The 24940-nt window shown below is 32.3% G+C and overlaps 3 protein-coding genes across 3 annotated transcripts; 2 read left to right on the forward strand and 1 right to left on the reverse strand.

Moving 5' to 3' along the window:
* Positions 1-5530: 5530 nt before the first annotated feature.
* On the reverse strand, positions 5531-6143 carry HELRODRAFT_177100 (hypothetical protein; the record flags this gene model as incomplete). Its single annotated transcript, XM_009025321.1, has 2 exons — positions 5531-5777; positions 6052-6143. 2 exons carry the CDS (start codon positions 6141-6143, stop codon positions 5531-5533), a joined length of 339 nt encoding a protein of 112 aa, XP_009023569.1.
* A 4565-nt stretch (positions 6144-10708) lies between these two features.
* Positions 10709-12171, forward strand: HELRODRAFT_157479 (hypothetical protein; the record flags this gene model as incomplete). Its single annotated transcript, XM_009025322.1, has 4 exons — positions 10709-10861; positions 10930-11009; positions 11473-11833; positions 11905-12171. The coding sequence occupies 4 exons, from the start codon at positions 10709-10711 to the stop codon at positions 12169-12171; spliced, it is 861 nt and encodes a 286-aa protein (XP_009023570.1).
* Positions 12172-13887: 1716 nt separating this feature from the next.
* Positions 13888-24252, forward strand: HELRODRAFT_157480 (hypothetical protein; the record flags this gene model as incomplete). The annotated part of the gene is made up of 9 exons (XM_009025323.1): positions 13888-13893; positions 14200-14315; positions 15134-15285; positions 15951-16040; positions 16476-16519; positions 16666-16793; positions 16937-17057; positions 23837-23980; positions 24166-24252. The coding sequence occupies 9 exons, from the start codon at positions 13888-13890 to the stop codon at positions 24250-24252; spliced, it is 888 nt and encodes a 295-aa protein (XP_009023571.1).
* Between the last annotated feature and the right edge of the window lie 688 nt (positions 24253-24940).

A 24940-nucleotide genomic window follows, 5' to 3' on the forward strand; every position in this document is an offset into this window, starting at 1 on the left:
AAGAAAAGTAAAAATACTATAGAGAAAAGATATCGCTATGAATTTTAAGAAAGTGCTTCAGTACAGTAAGAAACTTTGAAACTAGATTTAAATACGGGTAGCAAGGAGGTTAAATGACATGTAAAATAAAATTTTTATAAGTACATGCATACATTTTAATTTTGTAACTGTACACTAATACCGACCATGGGGCAGCTATCAATGATGGATTCCAAAATGTAATGGAACACGCACACACATATTTAATATTTGATAAAATCTACCGAATTTTTCGCTTTTAAATGTTTACAATTGAGCTTTTCAATATTTCTAACAGTAATTTTGTAATACCCGTTAATATTAAACTTAGTTAACAAAGTAAATGACTAAATAAATATAAAATATGAATAAAATATAATAAATTGTATAGCGAAAACGGTGCCGTCTAATAAATATAATAAAAAATAGTATTTATATTAACTTAAAATTGTTTAAATATATAAAACATGTATAAAAATTTTTTAAAATTTATTTTATTTAAATTAAAACAGTAGCAAGTTCAATTTTAAAACCCTTTGAAAAAACCGTATGAAAAAACGAATGTGTATAACATGGATATATATAATATGGATATGGCAGAAGCGTTATATATACATACATTTTTCATATATATATATAACATCAAGGTAAATCTAACAAATTTGATGCATAGAATAGCAATAATTGTTTAAAAGTGAATTTAAGTTAAAGTAAATAATCAGTTTTTAACCGGTTGCTTTACGATTATCGTCCGTAATTTGATTTTTAGCACCATTACATGTACATATAAAGGTTAGCCTCTAGCTTCTAGCATCATCCAAAAGATGTTTCATTTTAGAAAAATTGAACAAAATGTATAGATGTCAATAATAAAATAATTATGAACATCCATTTATTTGCCAAAATTTTCCTGAATCATAATGATTAATTTGTCATTAAATTTTGAATTAAACCTTTATTTTATAACATTTTTTCAGATTTAAAAAAAATTTATAATTTGATGACATTGAAGATAACTGTACTTGTTATTAATCAAGATGGATGAATGGTATGTATCAAAGTGTATGTGTAGTAGATTCATCCAAAAGATGTTTTATTTCCAGGACAATTGAGCAAAATGTATGAATGTCAAATATTGAAATAAATATGAACATCCTTACATTTTGCCATAAATTTTCCGGAATCAAAATCTAAAATCATTTTATTTTCTACTAACAACCTATTTGATAATTAAGTCGGTAGAGACGAGAAAAGCAACTTATTTAAATGTTATGATATAAAAAAACGAAAACTTCGTGTAGGCGATTAAATTTAAAACAGTAAAACGAAATGTCAACTACAATGAAAAAATGTTTACGCTCAAATTAAGTTCTCTATTCCATAGAACTAAAAAAAATTATTAACCAGGAATTAATTCTTGTGCCATATCCACTATATCCATGTGTATAACAGCCTGCAATTCATGTCAAAGGTATATTGTATCTATCTAACATATGTGGTAATGTTGTTGTATGAGATATAATGAATTGATTAATGTCACTTACATATTGAGGATGGTCAACGTCAACGTGTACAGTTATTCTATTATTTGTGTAAACATTATTCATATACTAAGTGTACGTACACATAAATATAATTTATGCACATATATACATGAACACACATGGGCAAACATGCTCACTCACACACACACACACACACACACACACACACACACACACACACACACACACACGTACATTAGCTACCGTCGACATCTTAGCCTCTAGACCCGAAACCTTTAAACGCACATATCGCTTAGTAGGCTTATTTGCTGCGTGTATAAGCGTCTTGTTATGCAGTGCAATTATATAATTTCATTTTTTATTTTATTTAAATGAAACAAGAAAACTGTTTTAAATATTAATTTTTTTTTATTAATCGAAAATTCATGAAATAAAAAAATATAATATGAAAATATTTTTTTACTTTTCAACTTTTTTAATTTATTGTTTTTATTAAATTTATTGTTTTTTATTTATACTGTCATTAATATTTTTTAACAAATTTTCACAGATGCAGTTGAAAGAATGTTATGATTACTAAAATAGAACATATCTTCAACCAACAAAATGTCATTTTGTGTATAATTATTCACAAGTGTTGTGAAAAGTCTTCGTTGATAGACGGAGGTTTTGAAAAGTTTCATAGCTGTTTCTGAACTTTTTATAGTTTGAAAAATGTGCTAGCAGCTTAGACAAGCTGAAAATGTATATTCAGCTGGCTTCAACAAACCTCCTCTGTTGATGTCTTGCCAACAAACTACAATGTCATCCAAAAAGACCTCCCTGCAGTCAAGACATCTAATCGTACTAAGTATACTTTTCACTACTGCCCCCTGCTACATTATATATTGTACTGGCTTCATTGACATCTGGTCATTCAAGATTAGATAATTCTTTTAAAACTTTTGAAGAGTTGTTGATTTTTACACAATCTCTGTCAAAACTAATGCCATCAATAAATTTTAATTGAAGATATTCATCAACACTCCAATCAAAAAAATTAAACAAGCTTTTAATTGATGTTTAGCAACCTTTTTTGTAGTTTAAAATTTGTCTCTGTAGAATTTTCAATTAAATATCCATTTAGACGAGCGAGGACATTTAATATTTGACTAATCCTTGTTAAGTCTTTTTCAATAATACCATTCATGAATGAATGAAGAAGTTTTACTCATTGATTATGCACTGTCACTTCATAATTTTTACTAATCAGCATTGAAAATGCAACTGATGGACAATTATTTTTAATTTCAATTTTGTATATAATCAAAAAATTGTTCATTAATTCAAATTCTGAGGGGAAAGTGCATTCTTCAGACAAACGTTGTTTTAAATCATTCAATCTACAATGTTTAGAAAATCAGTTTTTAGGAACTCTTCTTCAGCTGCTTTTTCTGTCTTTACAATATCTAACACGAGACAAGTAGCTGATGAAGATTTTGTTGTGGATCGAGGTTGTTGTGTTGGAGTGGACAAATATGAAAGTGCATTCTAAAATTTGGATGATACTGCATCTTCTTTTAACTTTCTTCTTTGCTTCTCCATAACAGTACTAGCAATCCCCACAGTTCTGTTCTATTTTTCTTAATACCAATCATTAAAACATTTTGGTCAAAGCGGAGTGAACAAATTTTGGAATATTTGTTTGGAACATAATCTTTACGAGAATTAGCACATATCCATTTTTTAATTGGTAGGCGTGAAACGATACGTCGTTTTTCTCGTCACTTGCTGCATTTGATTTGTATCCACTTTTACATCCGTAATTTATTTACCATTTTATATATATAGTTACAAATATTAAATACAAATTGAAATTATTTAAAATGAAAAAAATTAACGATTAATAATACAAAAGTTTTCAGTAAATGAACGATGATTGAAACTCAGCAGCATTTAAAACGTGCACCACAAATAAACAAAGATAGTTTAAGCAAACGACATTTATTTAACGAAGCGATAGCTTAATGCATGGGCCTACTAAGCTTATATTATGATGTTTGTGTGTTAAGGGTTTCGGGTCTAAAGGCTGATACATCAAGATGTCTATGATTAGCTACATACAACAAATATCAATAAAGTGGTTCAGTATACGTCCAATCTTTGAAGGTTATCGATCTGAATTGAACAGATTGACCAACGACGTCGCGACAGAAGTCTGTTGTCTTCTAGAACCACCGTCAACATGATTCAGATTAACTGAGTCAAATTTGGGTTGGTTTGGTTGTTGGGTCGTTGTGCTGTTGTGTTGTTATCATTTTGAGAATACAGTTGAAGAATGCGGTCGAAGCTGTTGATTTGTTTGTTGAGTGTTGGTTTATTTTTGTGTAAGTGCAAATCTTTTTTTATTTTTAAGCGGATTGGATGTGGTTCAAAATTGACGATCTTGGTTTTAGTTTCCAGGGCGGCACGCATGAGAATTTTTCTAGATATAAAATCCAGATTTGCAGAAAGGTAAAGATGTTTTAGATAATGTACCGCGGAAAGCATCAAAGATGATCAAAGGTCTTAGAAAACTTCAATATAAGAATAGATTGAGAAAATGTGAACTCACTACTCTAGAAAAAAGAAGGTACAAACTGATTACCAAAAAAGAGGATACGCCGTTTAGCAGATTGATCCAATTGGAGGCTAGATAAAGACTATGAAGTCATAGATACAAGCTTTTTAAAAAACCAAATCAAATCAAATCAAACAAAACATTCTTAGCAGCAGGGTGATAAACAACTGGAATAAACTGAATAACAAAACGGTTTCCGTGAAATCAACCAACAGTTTAAAAATCAAGCTTGGAGAATTAAGATATTAGAACAAATATTTGGCAGTGACTCTCATACAGTCACTGGTCTAGTGAACTGGTATAAACCTGTTATGTTATAATATGTTATGTTATTTTATGTTATGTTAAATTTATACTAAACCATACATATATAGAAAATAAAATCTTTTTCTTGCTGGCAGTTTTTCCATTTATTCCGCTATACGAACTGCATCATCAGCATATCTCACATTGTTTTTATTCACTCCTCCAATGGATATTACATATGGATCATCTATCTTTTTCATGATGATCTCACTATAGAGATTGTACAAGTCTGGGTAGAAAACAGCTTTTCCGAACACCTTTTTTATTTTGACAAAACTAGTCATTTTGTCCCCAACTTTCATCGCTGGTTTTAGTTTATTATAAAGGTTTTTGATAACTTTTGTCCTTATGGAGATTTATGATAATTTTTATGTTTTTTTCATCAATGCCTGCATTTCCTAATAATTCCATAAGTTTTACGTGTGTTACGCTATCTAAAACTTTCGAGTAATCAACAAAACATATAAAGAAGTCTTTCTTCATTTCAGTCACTTGTTCACTTGTAGCATAAAGATAGCGTTTTCTTGTCCTTGCAATCCTTGCAAAACTATATTGGACATTTGAAATTTTAGATTTGATTTTGTTTTGTGCACTCATCATTAAAATTTTTAGAAAAAATTTTGTGAGATGACTCATCAAGCTTCAATATAGTTCACATTTGGTTGCATTAGATTTTTTAAACAATGCCATAAATATTAATTTGGATAAATCTTAAGGAATCTTAAACTATTGAATATTTTATTCAAAACTTTTGTCACTTTTTCAATGCCAAATTCATCAAGACATTTAATTTCTTTTACAACTATTTTATCTAGGCTTGGTGCTTTATTTGATTTCATTTTGGAATGAACGGCACAAACTTCGGATCTTTTTACGTCTTTTTTAGTAGGAGGATTTTGATCACAAATATCATTAAAAAAATCATTAATGTATTTAGTTTGTCTTTTAAGTACTTTTTCTTTCTTAAAGATTACTCTACCAGAATTAACTTTTATGCATCTAGAAATGGTACAAGTTCTAATTTCAGTGATTTTCTTGATGTTTTTATGCATTGCATTTGTATTATTGTTAATAACTTGTCAATTAACAATTTTTCTTTTGCCTAGATGCTCATTTTTTTGAATGTTTTGTCCAGCCTTTTGTATCTGTCATTTATTAGAGATATGATGGATTTTGCTATCCATTTTTGACGTTTTCTTAGCTCTGTCACAAATATCATTTTTGATGATTCTATGAGGGCATCTTTAAGTATTTCATGTTTTGATTTATTTACGTTTTCTATCAATAAACGTAAACGATTCCGTACTTCAACGTTGTACCTGACCTTGATCTCATCATTTTGTGACAGACTAACAAAATTCAAACGTTTTGGGGCGACTTTACATTAAAATTTATTTTGATTTTATGATTTTACAAACAATTGGTTTATGGTCACTGCCGCAATCAGCTTTAAGATAACTTTTGCATTGTAAAACAACATTTTGAAATTGTCTATTTATTGTAATGTAATCAATCATAATTTTTAATTTGTTTTCGTGACTATTTCAAGTATATTTTTTTGCGTGATTGTCAAATTAGGTTCTGGTTCTAATTTGATCACTTGCGACACACCATTCAACCAACTTTTCTTCTCTTCCATTTCTTTCACCTTTTCCGTGAGGACCAAAAACGTCATAAATTTTTTCTAAGCCAACTTTTGCTTTTAGGTCACCCATTGTAATAACAACTTTCTGAGCTTTACTTTACATGTTTTTAAAACATGGTCAAGAATACAGAGAATAAAAAACTAATACATAATTTCTAAACTATCTTAGTTTTCCATATTTTAATCTTCCATTGTAAAAACTTGTTAGCGTGACAGACGTGTTATTGACGTGTTTTTCTCAACATGGTACGTACGTTTTTAAGAATTGTTTTTTTTATATAAAAGCAGTGTTTTTGTTTCATTAATTATTGAAGCTATTTATTAGCAAAATATGGTGTATTTTTGAAGAATGCGCCGTAAAGCTATGACTGTAAAACCTTAGTACGCCACCCTCTAAGTTAGTTATTATTATTTTATTATCAAGAACAAAAATGGGCAAAAACATAAAGCCCACATCAATAAACATAAATTGTATAATGTCATTTTAACGCAAATCAAATAAAATATAACATAATATTAAATAAAAATAATAGATAAGAATAAAAGCATAAATAATGATAAAAAAAAACATCATTAATTAATTGATAGTCAAGCAAATCTGTAAAAATAAACCAATGTCAGCTTTCCAATCAAATTTAAAATCAACATTCATCAAGGCACCATCCAACATTTTTTTAAACCCATTTACTCCACAAGCGTTAACAACATCCTCATTCAAATCATTCCAAATGTTTAATATTCTGCTGTAACAATAGTTTTTTCTCAAATTGCTTCTAAATGGCGAAGTGTTGATTCTCAAACTATGACCTCTTGTATATCGGGAAATCCTCTTCTATCTTTTGCATTCATTGCATGGTATAGCATGATCAAATCACCGCGTCCTCTTCTGTATTTTAATGTTGGCAGTTTTAGGTACCTCAACCGAGTTTGCACTTGTTGTTTACACTCTTAGAATAATATTGAAGGCCTTTAAATTTGGTTCTGCCTCATTATCCTGTAATATTAACATTCATGTTAATATTACAGGATAATGATGTAGAATGAGTTCTAGTGCTTTCTAGAACCGTTATTTTTCTATCTGCAATTGTATGCAGCTACATAAATTCTACAAGCTATGATGATACGTGAGCAGCATACAAATTGTGGTTTGATGGTTTAGGCCAGTTATGGTTGTGATGCTGTTATAAGCAGTCTATTAATCCGACCAAACTATAGTACCTAAATTAATAAAAAAAACTATTTCATAACTAACCAAAATTAATTTTAAAACATTAAAATTTATGAAACCAACCGAGCAGAACATGTTGCTGTAGATACAGCAACAACGTGGCAGCATCTTGCTTTTCTGCTTTCACCAAAAAGACATCTCTTGTTTGCATATCGATGCCTCCAAAAAACTGGTGCAATCATTTTTATATTATTTTTTATATTAAAGCTCTTTCATGTAAGAAATTGTACCGCGTAACTATTTCATTTAAATTTAATCTGTATTTTATTTTAATTTAATTTGTATTTTAATATATAAACTTATTAATTAACATTTTTTAAAGATAGTTTTCTAAATTTATTTAATAATAATGATTTAATTTAATTTTATTCTCAACTTTCAAACAATTTCTTAAAAATTTATTAATAATTTATTACAATAAATTGAAGCTCTTCGGTTGGTCATAAATATCAAAGGTGGGTCAAATTTAAAGGTCTTCAATATTTTTCTCTGTAAACCACTTGCAGGTTTTACTAGCTATGACAAAGTCTCTATCACTAGTCTGGCATTTGTTTTTCGTTGTGTGCGCTGGGCTCAAAAATTATTATTTAACGTTTTCTCTGCTTGGTTAGCAATATAAGGCAATCATGAAAAATATGCCGTTTAAGCTCCGCCCACACTTTTTGATCTTCTCATTTGCAAAGAATAGCTTTTTATTTTATTAATCTATTGCTTTACTTTTAATTAATTAAATCATTTAATTATATAAAGAATGATTTTACGAAGCAATGTTATGATTTTTTATTTTATTTAGAAATTTTTATACTTATAATTAAATGATTTTATGATGCAATTTACAATGCAATTGAAAATTTTCATAATTGACCTAGCATACAGATCTATTCTATACGAATTAAATTATTTAATATACTTTTAAAAAGATATGAAATAAAACTTTGTTTCGGTTGTATAATGAATAACAATGGATTTTTGTTATTATTTTATATTTCATTTTAAGCACTGTGTAGTTTAAAGATCGTCCCATTGGTTGATTCTAAAAAGAGCCTTTTGTTGGACATTTTTCAAACTAGATTATATGTCCTAATCAAAGTGAGCGCCCTTACAAACTTATCTTCACTCCTAGCAATGCTTCTAGGCCACATAAATTCATCCAAATAAGATAAATGGTTATTACATATTATTTTTCATTCTTGTCCTTGGCGCATCTCCAAAGATTTTCCATTTCATTTGTCTGCATCGCTAGGAGCCTTGAATGTTCTTGAATAGTTGACGGTGTTATAATGGTAGCCAATATTATAAATGGCATTGTCGATTTTTTAAACTAAACTGTTGTACCTGTTAAACAAGTATAATGAACATGAAGGGAGCAATGTCGTAATGTCACTTCTTTCAACCTCAACTAGGAATGCATCACTGGTCCTTGTCAATTCCACCAAAGATCTATCTTTGGTGAATAGGGCATTGCAACACCGCTTCACGTTCTTTTTGAACTGCTTGCCACACTTTCATCAATTTGAACTATGTGACCAGGAGCACCAATTTACAAAGGTTGAGCGGCCATCCGTGAAGAGTACAGTACAAATTGGCGTGTTGCTATATCTACAAAAGCATGGGTACATTTGCTTGTTGTATGTCATTCAATGACCAGAAGGACGTCATCTAAAAAAAATTACTTACATAATTGAATTTAGCCATAAATTTATCAATTTATATCAAAATACATTTACCATAACACATTTTTAATAGAAAGTTTACTTCTCTGGATAAAACTCCAGGTTCGGATTGCCCTACAATTGTTGAACCATCGAAAAACCACCCCATTCTTCAAGTTTTTTGGGGGGACATTTTCGTCTTCAGTCTGCATTTGCAAACACGAAATTATGTCAACAATTCGTGTTCTTGACACCAACTAATGCAACCCTCCTTTACTATCACTAATGCATTTATCTGCATTGATGAGATATCACTGACGCTGGAATAAAGCGAACATCGTTAATTTTCTTATGAGATAATGATAAAACTTCATGAATCATGTTTCAATTAATTTTTAGCATAAATATTTTCAGCTTAATTTTTCTAACAGTAGATCGTATTTCATTGTCAAGTTTCTTGAGTTCAAAACCAAATTTTTTTTTTATTTTAAGCATGATAGAACATAAAAGCTTATTTCGCTATTCCTATAACATCTTCGGTGTTTGAATTTAAAAAAATATTCTGTCATGTTTAAAATAAATATAAATTCTGGTTTTGAACTCAAGAAATTTGCCAATAATTTACAATTACTGTTAGAAAAATTGAAAAATTAAGCTGAAAACATTTAGGCTAAAAATTAATTGAAACGTGATTCATGAAGTTTTATTATATGCTGTCTGTTGGTGCAAACTCCTCTTGTTTCGTGTCTAACATTATTTCATAAGAAAATTAACGATGGCCGTTTTATTCCAGCGTCAGTGATACTGTTAGAAAAATCAAATAATTAAACAGAAAGCTAACTAATGCGGATTATGCTGTGATTTTCATCAATAATGACAGTCTTAATCCAATATACACATATATACTATTTTCACCTATATACATATATATATATATATATATATATATATATATATATATATATATATATATATATATATATATACTATACTTTGTATACATTGTATACGTTGAATATTATTATTATTCTCTTAAGTATCTTTTTTATTTTGTTTAGATATTGTTATATACTTTCAGACGCATATATAATTTTAATCACATTTTGTTGCACACACCATGCACATTAAAATGGCAAAAAATATATGAGCAGTTTATGACATTTTTTTTGTTCTACAATCAAATTGATTTAAATATATTCGAACCAGCTTCCGTACCGACGTCAGTTTATTTCACAAATCATCACGAATGTCTTGATTGTTCTTCAAAAAAATAACCTTATAAAATCCGAGATAAACGCTCTACTCCTTCCTCACTCCTTGAATTGGAGGCGATCCAGTCTAGGCCGTCATTTACAGTACTTGCAGATGCTTTGAACAACAACAACTAGTCATTCAACAGCACGCTCAACAACCACAACCGCAGCAAAACGATCAGCAGCAACACAACGAACTCCTGGACATCTCTGACAACAACCAGATTTAGTAGGCGGACAAGTTGGTCTGGGGTACCATCGTTATCATCATGACAGCCATCCATACAGTGAAGGTGGACATTATGATGGGAACAGGGAATGCGATCCGGTTGACTGGACCAAAGCGCTGATCAGGAATGAAAAATTGGAACGTAAACTGTTTGGAGAAGCCCACACTGGCATCAACTTCAGCAAGTACGCGGACATTCCTGTTCAAGCCACCGGCGCTGATTGCCCTCCCCACATCGACAGCTTTGATGACATTGACTTGGGCGAGATAATCATGAACAACATAAAGTTGAGTCAGTACGAAAGACCAACACTTATGCAGAAGTATGCCATTCCCATCATTGTCAAGAAGAGAGATATCATGGCTTGCGCTCAGACAGGTTCAGGCAAGACGGCAGCCTTCCTTGTTCCAATTTTGGGTCAGATGGTCAGATCTATGCTTATGGACCGTGAAGCAGTGCTTCTAATGACTCGGTCAGCTCTCGACCTTACAAGCAAGAGAAGCAGTACCCAATTGCATTGATCCTGGCCCCTACAAGAGAGCTAGCGAGTAAGATACATGATGAGGCCAGGGAGTTCTCCAATTTTTTTTAATTTTTTTTATTAGTCTTTATTATTGCAGCTCTGACATACGCAGAACCACTTACAATGTTACAGATATATATTATCTATATATCTTTTATTATGTTCTTTAAATTCTCATCTATTGATTTGAAGCAGCTATCTTCGCCACAAAGGCTGTTTTATCCTTTTCACACGACGTACACATGGATTTTATGTGCACGCGCAAGCACCGCATCATATACGCTGAGTATATGATAGCCATTGAGATGTTTGACTCAGCGAGCATTTGAACCACTGAGCCATCTCGCCGGCCAGCATGCGACAACTTACGTCGTCTACCCATTTACCAACCTCGAAAGGATGGACGACTGGGTTGACCGGGGGTCGGCTACCCGGATGAACCTGCAGAAACTGCAGAGTTCGAACCCGGGTCGTGGGAGTGGTAGACGGACACGCTAACCACTCGGCCACGAGACCCCACGTTCGTGTCCGCTATTGTCCGCACGTTCGTGTGTGCATCGAGTGCGGAGGAGCAGATATCAATGCACAAATGCAGGATCTTCTCAAAGGATGTCACTTGTTGGTAGCCACCCCCGGTAGATTGGTTGACATGATTGAGAGAGGAAAGATTGGCATGGATAGAGTCCAATATCTAGTGCTGGATGAGGCAGATCGCATGCTGGATATGGTGTTTGAACCGCAAATCCGTCGAATTGTCGAGAAGGACACACTGCTCGCGACAGGAGTTCGACACATACTCATGTTCAGTGCCACATTCCCCAGGGAAATTCAGATTCTTGCTCGTGACTTCTTGCACAATTACATTTTCCTTGCTGTTGGCAGATTCGGTAGTACCAGTGAGAACATCAAACAGAAGGTGTTGTGGGTTGAAGAAAATAAGAAGAGGGTTGTCCTCTTGAACTTCTTGCTGCTTCAAGTCCAAACAACTTGATCCTGATATTTGTGGAAACCAAACAAGGAGCTGATCAGTTGCATGCTTTTCTCTCCATGGAGAACTTTTCAACCAACTCGATACATGGAGACAGATCACAGAGGCAGAGGGAAGAAGCATTGAAAGCATTCAAAACTGGCAAGACTCCTATTCTTGTTGCTACTGCAGTCGCCGCTCGTGGATTGGACATTAGCAATGTGAAGCTAATTTATCAATTTTGACCTGCCTGGTTCCATTGAATATGTTTACAGGATTGAAAGGACTGGAAGAGTCGAAAATTTGGGATTGGCAACAAGCTTTTTTAATGAGAAGAATCGAGGCCTGGCAAAGGATCTGCTGGAGTTGCTGTCAGAGGTTCACCAGGAAGTTCCGATCTGGTTGAACGACATGGCTAGCCGGAATTATTACGGAGGATACTTCTCAGATGCAGCCGGTGCTGCTGCTGGCAGTGCTAATGAGAATCCCAGTGCTATCAAGAGATTCAATACATGGTTTGCCTCTCGAGACTACAGGCAGCATCATCAACTTCAACAAGCAACGTAGCAACCGCAACTTGCTCGTCCACAGCCCAACTTGGCCACTGCCATCCGGCGGCGGCGGCAGCTGCTGCTCACAGCTGCACAGCATCCACATTATCCCTGACAGTGAACCAGAAGAAGGGAGGTTGCGTGTTGCGGCGACGGCCCGGTATAGGCCCGACGCTAATCTCCAAAAATTTCATCTTTGTCGTCGTAAGTGCCTCCCTCCTTTATCCTTAAAACATTAATGTAGGATTAATGTTGAAAGGATAATGATACATCATTTTAACCAATTTGATGGAAATATTTTTTTTGTTTCCTTGTTTAAAATATGCCAGACACTGTTTTTCTGAGATTTTGATACACTTTCATAAATTGTTGTATATAAAAAATGTTCCAATTCTCTTGTTCAGTTAGTACTAGTACCAGTGAATCAGTTATTTGTGTAGCTTGATGAGTGCTGTGACTATCGAACAGTTACATTTACATGGTTCCACGTGACAGTATGCATTAATTTTTCAATTTAGTACAACTTCTGCAAAATATTGATGCCTTCTCATTATATTGATTGAGTGTTAGGATTCAGTTTGATTCAAAAATGCTGTTTCATTGCTGGATTATTCTGTCGTAGTCATCAAGTCAAGCAAATAAATAATTAAAATATTGGCAATGTTTACCATAATTATCAACAACTGTCAATTTTTTGTTCAAAATTTTCATAAATCAAATATAATAATGCTGATCGTTCTAGAATGAGGAATATTAATAACTGAATAATAGAATAAAGGTGAAGACATAATTATTTAAAAATATTGCTGACTTTTTATATTGCAATCAAGCAAATATCATGTTCAAAAATGTTTTATTACCCTTTTTTATGATTCTCTTTTTTTTTAATTTGACGTTTTTTCAACAATTCTTTGAATCATTTCAAAAATATCAAGACAAATTTACCACGAACTATCAATTCCATGTTGGATTGAAATACTTTTTATTTCATGTATGTCATGGAGTGTTTTGTTTGGTGGTATTTTGTTTTTTGAGCTTTCCATTTTTATATTTGCACTTATTCATCAATGATTTATAGCAGTCAATCTTTTCATGTTTCATAAATTGAAAAAATGCAAGAGCTGTTATTTTATATAAATTTGCACTTATTTTGATGATATTAACTTTAAAATTAAAAAAGTATCAATAATACAATGAGAAGTACACTATTATTGTAAGTAAAATTAATGAAACATGAAAAACTGAATTTATTTTGCAATTTAAAAGTCCAAAGAAATTTTTGAAATTTATTGCAGGCTGTATTTAGTGAAATTATTATTTAAACCTAAATACGTTTTTGCATTCATAGCATACATTTTTTCTTTACATTAGGTGTCGGTGATTAATTCCATTGATACGTCTCATGATGACATGATCGTTAGTATTGATCTTTTTATTTTCATTCATGATTTTTCTTAGTCCTTCAATTATTTTTCATCTGCACAAAATTTAAAAAAAAATTCAAATAAATTATTTAAGATTTGTAAATGTTTTTTTGTATTTTTTGGTTATAGCACATAGTTACTTTCTTTTTATATCCAAAGAACTATTAGTTTGGCCTATACAGAAATTAATATATCATGTTTTGAATAAATTTGGAAAATAAAAAACAGTAAAACTGATAAGTCCTATATGAGAAGATAAAAAGTTATTTATTCATACTTCTACCTAAAAATGAAACAGCATGACGCCCAGATGGATTACTATGGAGTAAGGTTAGCTACATGCTCCACCGACCGATCTGTCAGAATATTTGATGTGCGCAACAATCAACAGCTTCTAGTTGCCACCTTGAAAGAGTATGTATTGTTTTAATATATCAAAAATTTAATTTCAAGACTATTTTAAAAAATGTTTATACATTCCTTTAATGGAAACCTTTATCCCAATCCAATCCTTTAAAAATAAATCTACTTAAAGTTCTGATTTGTATATATTAAAAAGCTGTTTAGATATACAATATTTAGCTTGAATTTAAATATTTTTTAAAATTTAATTTAAATAAATTGAAAAACGATCCACAAAAGTTACCAAAAAATTATTTCAGTTGAAATTTTTTTTATGTATTTTATGATTTACATGATTTTTTTATATATGTTGTAACCCTTGACCTCGTAACTACCAACACCAATGTTATAACTTCAATGATCTCTATATTTCCAACACCAGCGTTGTAGCTTCAAACGATCGTCAAGTATTCGTTATGCCGTAGGTTCAAGAAATCCGATAGGTGAACACAACTGCTTTAAATGCAAACTTTATTGAACGTTTATTTGAATACCAAAAGTAATAGAAACAATAAACCAATTCAAATAACTACATAAATCGCATTTACGACTTTGCTTTCTCTGCTGGAAACCTGATTGTCAACCTGACTTAAGCAGGTTGTATATATATAGGCCGATTTTATAATCATAAATACAATATTTTTTTACACTTCATGGTTTACAATCCAAAGATTACAAATATAGCAAAGACAACAGTAGTTGAATAATAAATAATATAACGCATTTCGATCGTTCTCACGGTTATAACAATATGTTAATTTTTGTTTTGTTTTTAAAAAATTGTTTATTCAGTTATATCCATTTTCTTTTTTTCACAAATTTGCATGCAGACACGAAGGACCAGTGTGGCAATTAGCATGGGCTCATCCAATGTATGGCTCCCTCTTGGCGTCTTGTGGATACGATAAAAAAGTCATCATCTGGAAGGAAACCAATGGTGTCTGGGGAAAAGTATATGCTTATGATGGATTTGATTCATCGGGTCTGTTTTCCAGTGGTTTTTTTTATTTTGTTCATGTTATGTAAATAGTCATCATCGTCGTCGTCATAGATGCATGACTCAGGTTAAAGTTTTAACACATCACCTACTTTTCATTTCAAAATTTGTTCTTTATGAAATCAATTCAAACATTTCTTTTAAGATTTTCATGCCAGATTAGATTTTTTGTTGCTTGCATCAAATTCACCACAAGCGTTAATTCAGTTTTTTATTGTTTATTCTGAAATTTTAAATGCTGATTCATAATTTGCTCTATTTGCCATTTTCAAACTCATTTTATTAAATTAGGTTATTTGTTTTTACCTAAGCCAAGTATTTAAAAGTTACGTTTTAAACTTAACCTGTTCTAAAATCACTGTTTATTCACCTTTCATTTGCTGTTATTGATCTTTCTCTTTCCATCAAATGCATTTAAATTTTTTTAATTTGAGATAACTTTTTAAATATTTTTATCACTTAATTTTTTTCTATCTTTCCAATTTTTGCGTGCATTGATCTCATTTAAAGCCAAGTATGATGTACGCATGTATGATGCTTTGTTTTGCGCATATAGCTATGCTATTTGTTGGTGTGAAGTTGAATCCAGTCACTACCAAAGAGCTAATACTTATTCCATTTATTTTTTCATTCCAAACATATATTTGCAGTAAATTCCGTCTGCTGGGCCCCATATGAACATGGATTGATTTTAGCAGCCGGCAGTTCTGATCGTTCAATTTCAATTTTGTCCTATACAAGTTGGTCCGTTTGCATTATATTTACTTTTTAAAGGTGTTAGTGCAGTTGATACTTAACAAACATTTACTAAAAAACATGAATCAATGAATCAACAAACAAATGAATCAATTTTAGCTTGTTTCAATTGAATGCACCGGAATAATGTTGTTTGCCTGCGTTTTAAAGGAATGCAAGATGTGTTTCAATTAACGATAATATTTTTCCGTTGAAGATTTTACACTGTTTTATCATTTTATCTTTCGAGTTATTTGCAAGTTCAACTTCATCACATAGATTATTTCTATGTTTAAAGTTAGTCTAATTGTCAGCAATGCTATTTAACATGGTTCGTTCGAAATAGAAGCAATCTATTTTGTGCATATATGCTGAAACATAAGGTATCGTTAATAACATTTTATATAACATTTTACGTAACATTTTTTATTGACAAACAGATGAAGGGACATGGGAATCAAAGAAAATCATCAACGCTCATGCTGTATGTACTTCTTATTCAATTTTGAAAAAAAGAATCAAAATTTATTTACTTATGTACAGAATCAATTATATTTTTATATGGCAATAGATAAAAAAAGCAGCAATGGAAACAATGGAAAATTATTAAACGAATTTTCCATGCCACAGGTGAGCTGCAATGCTGTAAGCTGGGCACCAGCCATCAAATCAGATTCCATCCACGACACTGCAACATCCATGTTACCTCCAAAGCGATTTGTCTCTGGTGGAGCTGATTATCTGGTTAAAATTTGGAGGTTTGTGTAGCGCTTCATATTTCATATCTATCTATATATTTTGGCTGGTTCTAGCAAATTGATTGTAAAAAGGTGTGAATGTGGATTAGGATCAAAAATAATATTTTAGTATTTTGAATTGAATCTGTGTTGACATTTTAAAGAGAAGACAATGGTCAGTGGGTGGAAGATCAGAAATTGGAAATGCATTCTGATTGGGTGAGAGATGTAGCCTGGGCTCCCTCCATTGGAATACAAAAAAACATAATTGCTAGCTGTTCCCAAGTACATATATTAAAGTTTACAAATTTTAAATTTGTAGTTATAATTATTTTTTTAGTTTCATAATCTGTAACGTTTCCCTTTGTTTATTTCTCAGTAGTCTAACATTGTAATAATTATGGCTGAGGTAGAGTCAAAAGACAAAATAATTTTGTTGAAATTTTTAGTCTTGAAAAGGAATAAAATTATATGAACAAGATATAATTGAACAGGAAACGTCCAAGGTAAAGGACAGAAAGGAATGAAGGATATTATCAGGTTTTGAACTTTTAAAAATTAGCGCCACGAGAGTTTTCGCGAACTAATTAGTTTGCGTCTTCTTTCTCGTGCCTTATCTTTTCAGGACATTGGCGACCATCGACCTCCACAAAACCCGATCTTTAACACTTTGTAATAGTTGAAATGTGGTGGTATTCAACAAGTGACACAAGGATTTCACGAATGTAATTCGTTGTTGATCACGATCTCTTTGCCCTGCAATCGTTCCAGTGATTGTTAGATTTTCCATTCTTTCCTATTGCATAATGCGACCAAAAAACTATAACTGGCTCGTCGGATTATCTGTAGTGATTTCATCTTTTCATAACCGGACTGTTTTAATACATCCTTATTCGAAGTATGAGAGGTCCAATTAATTAATCTTTTTCCCATATCTTTAGAAATTGTCTAGGACTCAGAGCCGTAAGTTAACATAGGAAAAAGGTAACACCCTAACAGTTTTAATTTTGTTGATATTCTGATTTTACTTTTAGTGAGGATGTTTTTTATTTTAGAATAAGCATCTTTTGCCATAGCTATCCTTCTTTTGATATCCATATCACATTTACAATCTGAGGTAATCAGACTTCCGAGATAATTGAAGCTGTTGACTTGTTTCACTTGTTTACCATTAATGATTATGGAGCAGATCGGGGTGGTTTTGCTTTTACTGAGAACCATGCACTCTGTTTTGTTGATGTTAATTTGTAAGCCTTTCCTTTCACTTTGAAAAACCAGTTTGGAAACAATTGTTTGCTGTTTTTCCATTGAATCTGCTTAAAGAGCTGTATCATCAACATGTCTTACATTGTTTATATTCACGTCTCTAATGGATATTTCCGGTAGATCTTCTATCTTTCTCATGATGATCTCACTATAGATATTGTACATGTCTGGAAAGAATACACAGCCTTGCCTAACACCTTTCTTTATTTCGCAAAACTAGTTAGTTTGTTACCAACTTTCATCGCTGCTCTCTGTTTTTGATAACTCTCTTGTCTTTTTTATCAATGTCCAAATTTTCCAATATTTTCATAAGCTCCACGTGTTTCACGCTATCAAAAGCTTTGGAGTAATCGACAAAACATAGACTATTTTTTCTTCATTTCAATCACTTCAGATCTAAGTATCTTTGGTTCTTCTACGTCTTTTTTAATAGGAGGCTTTTCACCACGGATCTCATCAAAAAAATAGTCAATGTATTCAGCCCATCTTTCAGGTACTTTTTCTTTCTCTAAGATTACTTCACTGGATTTAGCTTTTATGCATCCAGAAACAGTACAAGCCCCTTTTCCAGTGATTTCTTTGATGTTTTTATACATTGCTTTTGTATTACTGTTTTTGATCTTTTCAATGACTTTGCCTTTTTCATTTAACCATTTCTCCTTTGCCTCTAGGCACGTTTTTTTATTGTTTTGTCCAGCTTTTTTTAACCATCGGGATTGCAGCCTTTTACTTTCCTTCGTTCATCCATCAGAGATACGATGTCATCTGTTATCCATTTATGACCTCTTCTTTGCTCTTCTTTGCTCTTCTACAGGTATAACTTCCCTTGCTGATTTTGTGAGGGCATCTCTAAATATTTCATATTTAGAATTTTATACGTCTTCCGTCTATAAATGAAAACGATTCCGTATTTCAACGTTATACCTGACCTTGATCTCATCATTTTGTGACAGACTAACAAAGTTTAAACGTTTTTGGGCCACTTTCTCTTGATTTTCTTTAATTTTATTCTGATTTTACAAATAACTGGGTTATGACCACAGCCACAATCAGCTTTAGGGTAACTTTTGAATTGTAAAACAGCATTTTGAGATTGTCTATTTATTGTAATTTAATCAATCATATTTCTTACCTTGTCTCTAAAACTTTTCCAAGTATATTTTCTCCTTGGGTGATTGTCAAACCAGATGTTGGTAATAATTTGATCATTTGTGACACAACATTCAATCAACTTATCTACTCTTTCATTTCTTTCACCTAACCCATGAGAACCAACCACGTCATGTATTTTTTCTGAGCCAAATTTTGCATTCAAGTCACCCATCATAATAACAACTTCTTGAGGTTTATATGTTTTTAATGCATCATCAAGATCATTGTAAAAAGCATCAAGGTCTTCCTCACTGCTTTCAAACGTTGGCGCATAAACTTGAATAACAGCTAGGCTGACAGGTTTTGCGTGTATTTTAACCTACAAATTTCTATCTGACACCGACCAGAAACCTTCTAAATTTTTAGACATTTCTTTGTTTAAAAGAATTACCTCTAAACACCTCCAGATTAGATAAATTTGCCTTCTTTAAAGGTAATGACACCTGATTTCTTCCACCGAGTTTTGCTCAAACCTAGAATGCTGAGACATTCTTTTCATTTCTTGTTTTACTTTTTCAAATTTTTCAGTCTGGTACAATGTTCTAGCGTTCCATGTTATCACAGTAAAAGATGCATTCAACTTGTCACTATCATGTTTTTTCATTTGGTTTGTGTTTGTCGATGGTTTTCTTGGCATTAGTTGTGGACAGTAGGTTGCCATTACTTTCTGTCATCTTTTCTAATTCTAAATGAGATAAGTCATTGCAAATAAAATTATATAAGATAAATAAAGGAGTCAAACAAACAAATAAAATTGGATAAATCAATATAAAGTATTTGAAACTAATTTATAATAATTAAAATTAAAAATAATCTAGAAATAATAATGCATGAAAATCAAAAATGTAATCATATTAGAAAGTAAGCCAATATAATAAAATTATAAAATGAACAGGTTTGAACGTACATGGATATTTAAGCAAAACTATTAAAAAATAAATAGTTAAACACTTATTTAATGCAATTTATACGATGAAAATGAAAATACATAAACTAATATTAATAATAATGTTTTTTAAAAACTTTTTAATATCTAATAGTTAAGAATTAAAAGATTCTATTATTAAAGAAATAAAAGATGAAATCAATGAATTGTGATAATAAGTCAGTAATAAAACAACATTAAACAAACAAAATTCAAAATTAGATAAGAATATTTTTAAAATAAAAAACCGTTAAAACGATACAAAACGGTACATAAATTATATAAAAATAAATATAAAGAAATATATGAATATTTATAAAGTATGATAAATTAATTTAAATTTGAAATTAAGTTATTTTATCAAAATAAACTTTTCCAGAAATGTCTAAATTGCGAAATTTAACAAAATAACTGAAATAAAAAAAAGTTTGCGTAGCCAATGTAAAAATAGAAGAAAAGTCGATATGTAAGGAGTCGTTGCTAGCTGAGCAGAGATTAATCAGCAAATATTTTGGAGGGATTTTCGTAAAATTGGATTTGAATTAGTTGAATAGTTTTGGTAATTACACAATCGTTTTGTGAATTTTTATAGTTTGGTTGGTGAATGTTGTATATTCCAGGCTGTGGCGGTGAAAAGTTCATTTGTTGTTTTCTGGAGAGTTCATTTGTTGTTTTCTTGGGAGTTCATTTGTCGGTTTTTTGATGAGTTCATTTGTTAGTTTTTTTATATATTTCATCTGTTAGTTTTCCAGAAAAATTCATTTGTCAATTTTCCATGAAGTGTATTTTTTGGGGATTCCAGGAAAAAGTCGATAGTTGAAGCGACAGGAGACTTTGTCATTTGAAATAAAAGCCACACAGAACCCAGGATTATATCTTTTGCAGATTCATGTATTCACCCACTTGCAATTTTTCTTACAAGAGTGCTTTTTAATATTTGGTTTAGGAAACAAATAATCTTATCTACCTCTAGTCTTAGCTAATACAAGTCAGACCACTGGGAAAATAAGATAAAATTATTAATTAAATATAAATAGATATTTAGCTACCTCTACGGTTACCACAGTGTTTAAACACGATTAATTTTTATACAGAAGTGCAAAAGAAAATAGCTTCAAAATTTTGATAGAAAAAAGTTATTAACTTACATTGGGTCATACATAAATTTATCAATCAATCCTTGTTTATAGTCTCTATCCATTATAGGTCGAACATTTTTATTCTATTCATAGGCATCTGTCTCCAAGCCAATCTATCCATTGCTCCATTGCCTTTAAGTCCTCCTGTATAGTCTGCGTACAGGACTTCTTTGGTTGACCTCTTGTGCGGGTGCCAGGCGCCTGGTGTTCAGTAACGGGAATTATTGTATCGTTTTCGCTTCGCTTCACATGGTCAAACCATCGTAGGCGATGACGACGACATGCATCCTTCAACGTGCACAGTCCCGATCGGTTCAGGATCTCGGTTGTATGGATATGGTCCCTTAGGTCAACATGTTGCATCCAACGAATCTTCTTCATCTCAGTTTGGTGAAGCTGCTGTTCAAGTTTTGTTGTCATCGGCCACGTCCTGCATCATACATCAGAACCGAACATATAGCTGTGTTGTATAGCTCTGACCTCAGGAAGGAATGCTACGCCGTATCAGTACCGAGGCAAGGATGAGCTATCTGCCCCACGCCGCACGTATGCGTCCACGAACGGCGCCATCAGTTGTTCCAATACAATCCAGCACATATCCCAAATACTGAAATGAAGTAACAGTTTCGACCCCGGTAATCATATTATCATCTGGGCCCCGTTGTCGCGGGTTGATGCAGGCAGGGCTTACGAAATCAGTCACTTTCCTCAGTGAGTCGGTAATTTTCGAGCATCGTCTGTGACACCACTGCTGACATCTTAGGCATTTGATTGAGTTTCTTCCAACTCCAGCCCCACACACCGAGCATGGCCAATGACCAAAGACCACAGACTCAGCGGTACCACCAGTGATCATAGTTTTTGTTTTGTCAAGGTTTACCTTTAGCCCTTGTTCATCATCATCACCGTTTTAACGTCCGTGCTTCCGCATTTGTACGGGTTGGAAGGGTTTGGCGAGCTGGGTATCCCAGACCTCAAACTTTCTGGCTGAGTCTTGTTCTGAGGCCGCCGTCAGGACGATATCATCTGCACATATCACATTCCATATGTTATCTGAGCGTATCGATTTGGTTATTCCTTCCATCACCGTGATGAAGAGCAGGGGGCTGAGTATTGATCCCTGATGGACGCCGACGTTAATGTCAAATTCATTCGTGTTACCGGCTGTTGTGCTGACCAGAGTTTTTGTGTTAGAATACGTTGCCATAACCAGCCGAGCTAGATATTCGGAAGCAAGCTGTCTACGTAGACTTCACCTGATAACCTCACGAGGCACTCTGTCAAAAGCCTTTTCCAAGTCCACAAATACATGGTACAGTCGCTTTTGCTTTGCCAATTATTTTTCCTGTAGTTGACGAATGATATAAATAGCATCAATGTTAGATCTCCCTGCCATGAAGCCGTACTGGTAACCACCTATAGAAACGCTCGACAACAGTCTTTTCTAAATGACTTTTTCAATAACTTCCAGGGGATGTTCCAGAAGACATATACCCGATATGAGGACCATTTCAGTGGGTCTCCTTTTCCTTTATATATGTGTGCTACTGTTCCATTCCACTGATAGTATCTATTTACTCCACATTTCGTTTTGAAATCTGTAGCCAACGCCTCCATGGACACCGGTGAACCCATTTGCTTTATCTCCGCATATTGTTTCTGACTGAGTTTAATCAGCATTAGGTGTGAGCTGATTCGAGTCACTTCCAGTACATTTTGTGCCAGTGATTCCCGTATGAAGATTCCCACTCCATTTTGGACTGTCTTTTGAACATTCCAGAACAACTTTTACTTTCCAATGAAAGAGACAACATTTGATTTCCATCTTGTTTCCTGCAGAGAACAGATGTCAACCCTTCGCCTTTCCGGCATGTCAACGATTTCCATGGAGGGTCCAGTAAGCCATCCAGTATTTAAAGTTCCAAGTCTGATATTCTAGGAGGGGACGCCCGATTTTCTACAACGTCCCTCCACTGTTGCGTTGGAATTGAGGATCTTTTCTATTTTGTGATGACATGGAAGATGTTTGGATCAAAAAATTGTTATATCTGGAATTGCCCAATTCCTAACGACAACCACTTTCCTCTATCCACCACCATGAGGGTGCACCCCAGCATGAGGTTTATAATAAACTTATAATAAGAAAGTAAAACAATTAAATATTTGCTAATTGTGAACTGTACCAGTTTTAATAATCAAAATTAAAACGAAATTCTATTTCTTCAAATCTTTTACTTCAAATCACATTTTAATCTAGGGAATACATTTTCAAACCTTGAAACTTGAAAAATAATTGATATATTTAAGTAAAATTTTATTTTCATCAACGAAGTACATTACCGTGTCCATTGTTAAAATGAAAGTCGGGGATGGTTTTTTAAAAAATTATCAGACTGAGGAAGAACTACTTGTCAAAAAAATTAATATAAAAACTGATTTATTTTTATACTGTTTGTTAAATTTTTTTAATATAATTATTTTTGCAACTAATATTTTGAATACATATTGATTTTGATGTTTTTAAAATGTTTTTTTTACATAATTTTTACATAATAAGTTTTGATCCTAAGTTTCAATTGTAGGATACTTGTGTGTATATATGGACCAATGATGGAACCTCGTCTACCTGGACTCCTAAGCTTCTTCACAAATTTGGTGATGTCGTTTGGCACCTCAGCTGGTCGGTAACTGGTAATATTTTAGCAGTTTCTGGGGGCGATAACAAGGTATGTTTATAAAATAGTGTTGATGCAAGAATCTTTAACTAATGCTCCTATTATTTTTTCAACTTTTCATATAAAATTTTTAAAGTAGTTATTATTACGAAAAGTTTAGAATAATTTTTTATCTGCAATCACAACTCTAGCTTTTATTATTACTTTTGCTGTTAGTATTTGAAATGCTTTTTCAGGTGAGTTTATGGAAAGAAAATCTGGAAGGAGATTGGACTTGCATCAGCAATGTAGTCAAGGGACAAGGAGAAACAGCTTTTAAATAGTTCATTAACTTTTTTTACACTGAGTACAGTTAATTTTTATTACTTCTCTTAAAACGGATATTTAAAATTTTCATGTAACCCTTTTCATAGTTTTAAAACTTCTGTCATTTTGTGCACCTACACTACACTTACATTTAGTGCGATTAAATAAAATAAGTAACTTTGCAGGATGATGTTTTGAGCTATTTATTATGTTTTGGGCCAATCATCTTAAAAAATTAATACTGAGAGTTTCAAAACAAACCACATCTTAACTAATCAAAATTTTAAAAAACTGTCTTGGCACAGATTCAAATTATATTAATACTATACAATATTTAATAATTGTTCTACAAACAAGTTAAAAATCCTTCAAAATCTTACATTGTCTTTCAGTCGTCAAAGAAAAATCTTTTACATCACAAGAAATTGGAGGTTAGCGCGAACCAGTATTCGTATTTAAGTTTGTCATATATACGAGGCCAAAGTGGTCTTTTTAATTCTAAACACAACTTTTGGAAAATGCAGATCACCCTTTACCTTTTTACCACGCTTTGCAAAAGGACTTAGAATATTATTTGCATACTGAAAAACAATTTTGTTTCTACAATAGCAATCTTTTCAAATTATAATGCCAAATTTTTCGAGGTTAATGTCGAAGGTTTTAACTTTCACTTGCAAGTTATTTAAATGTGAAGAAAAACTATTC

The sequence above is a fragment of the Helobdella robusta genome (genome assembly GCF_000326865.2).
Source record: "Helobdella robusta unplaced genomic scaffold HELROscaffold_41, whole genome shotgun sequence".
NCBI lineage: Eukaryota > Metazoa > Annelida > Clitellata > Rhynchobdellida > Glossiphoniidae > Helobdella > Helobdella robusta.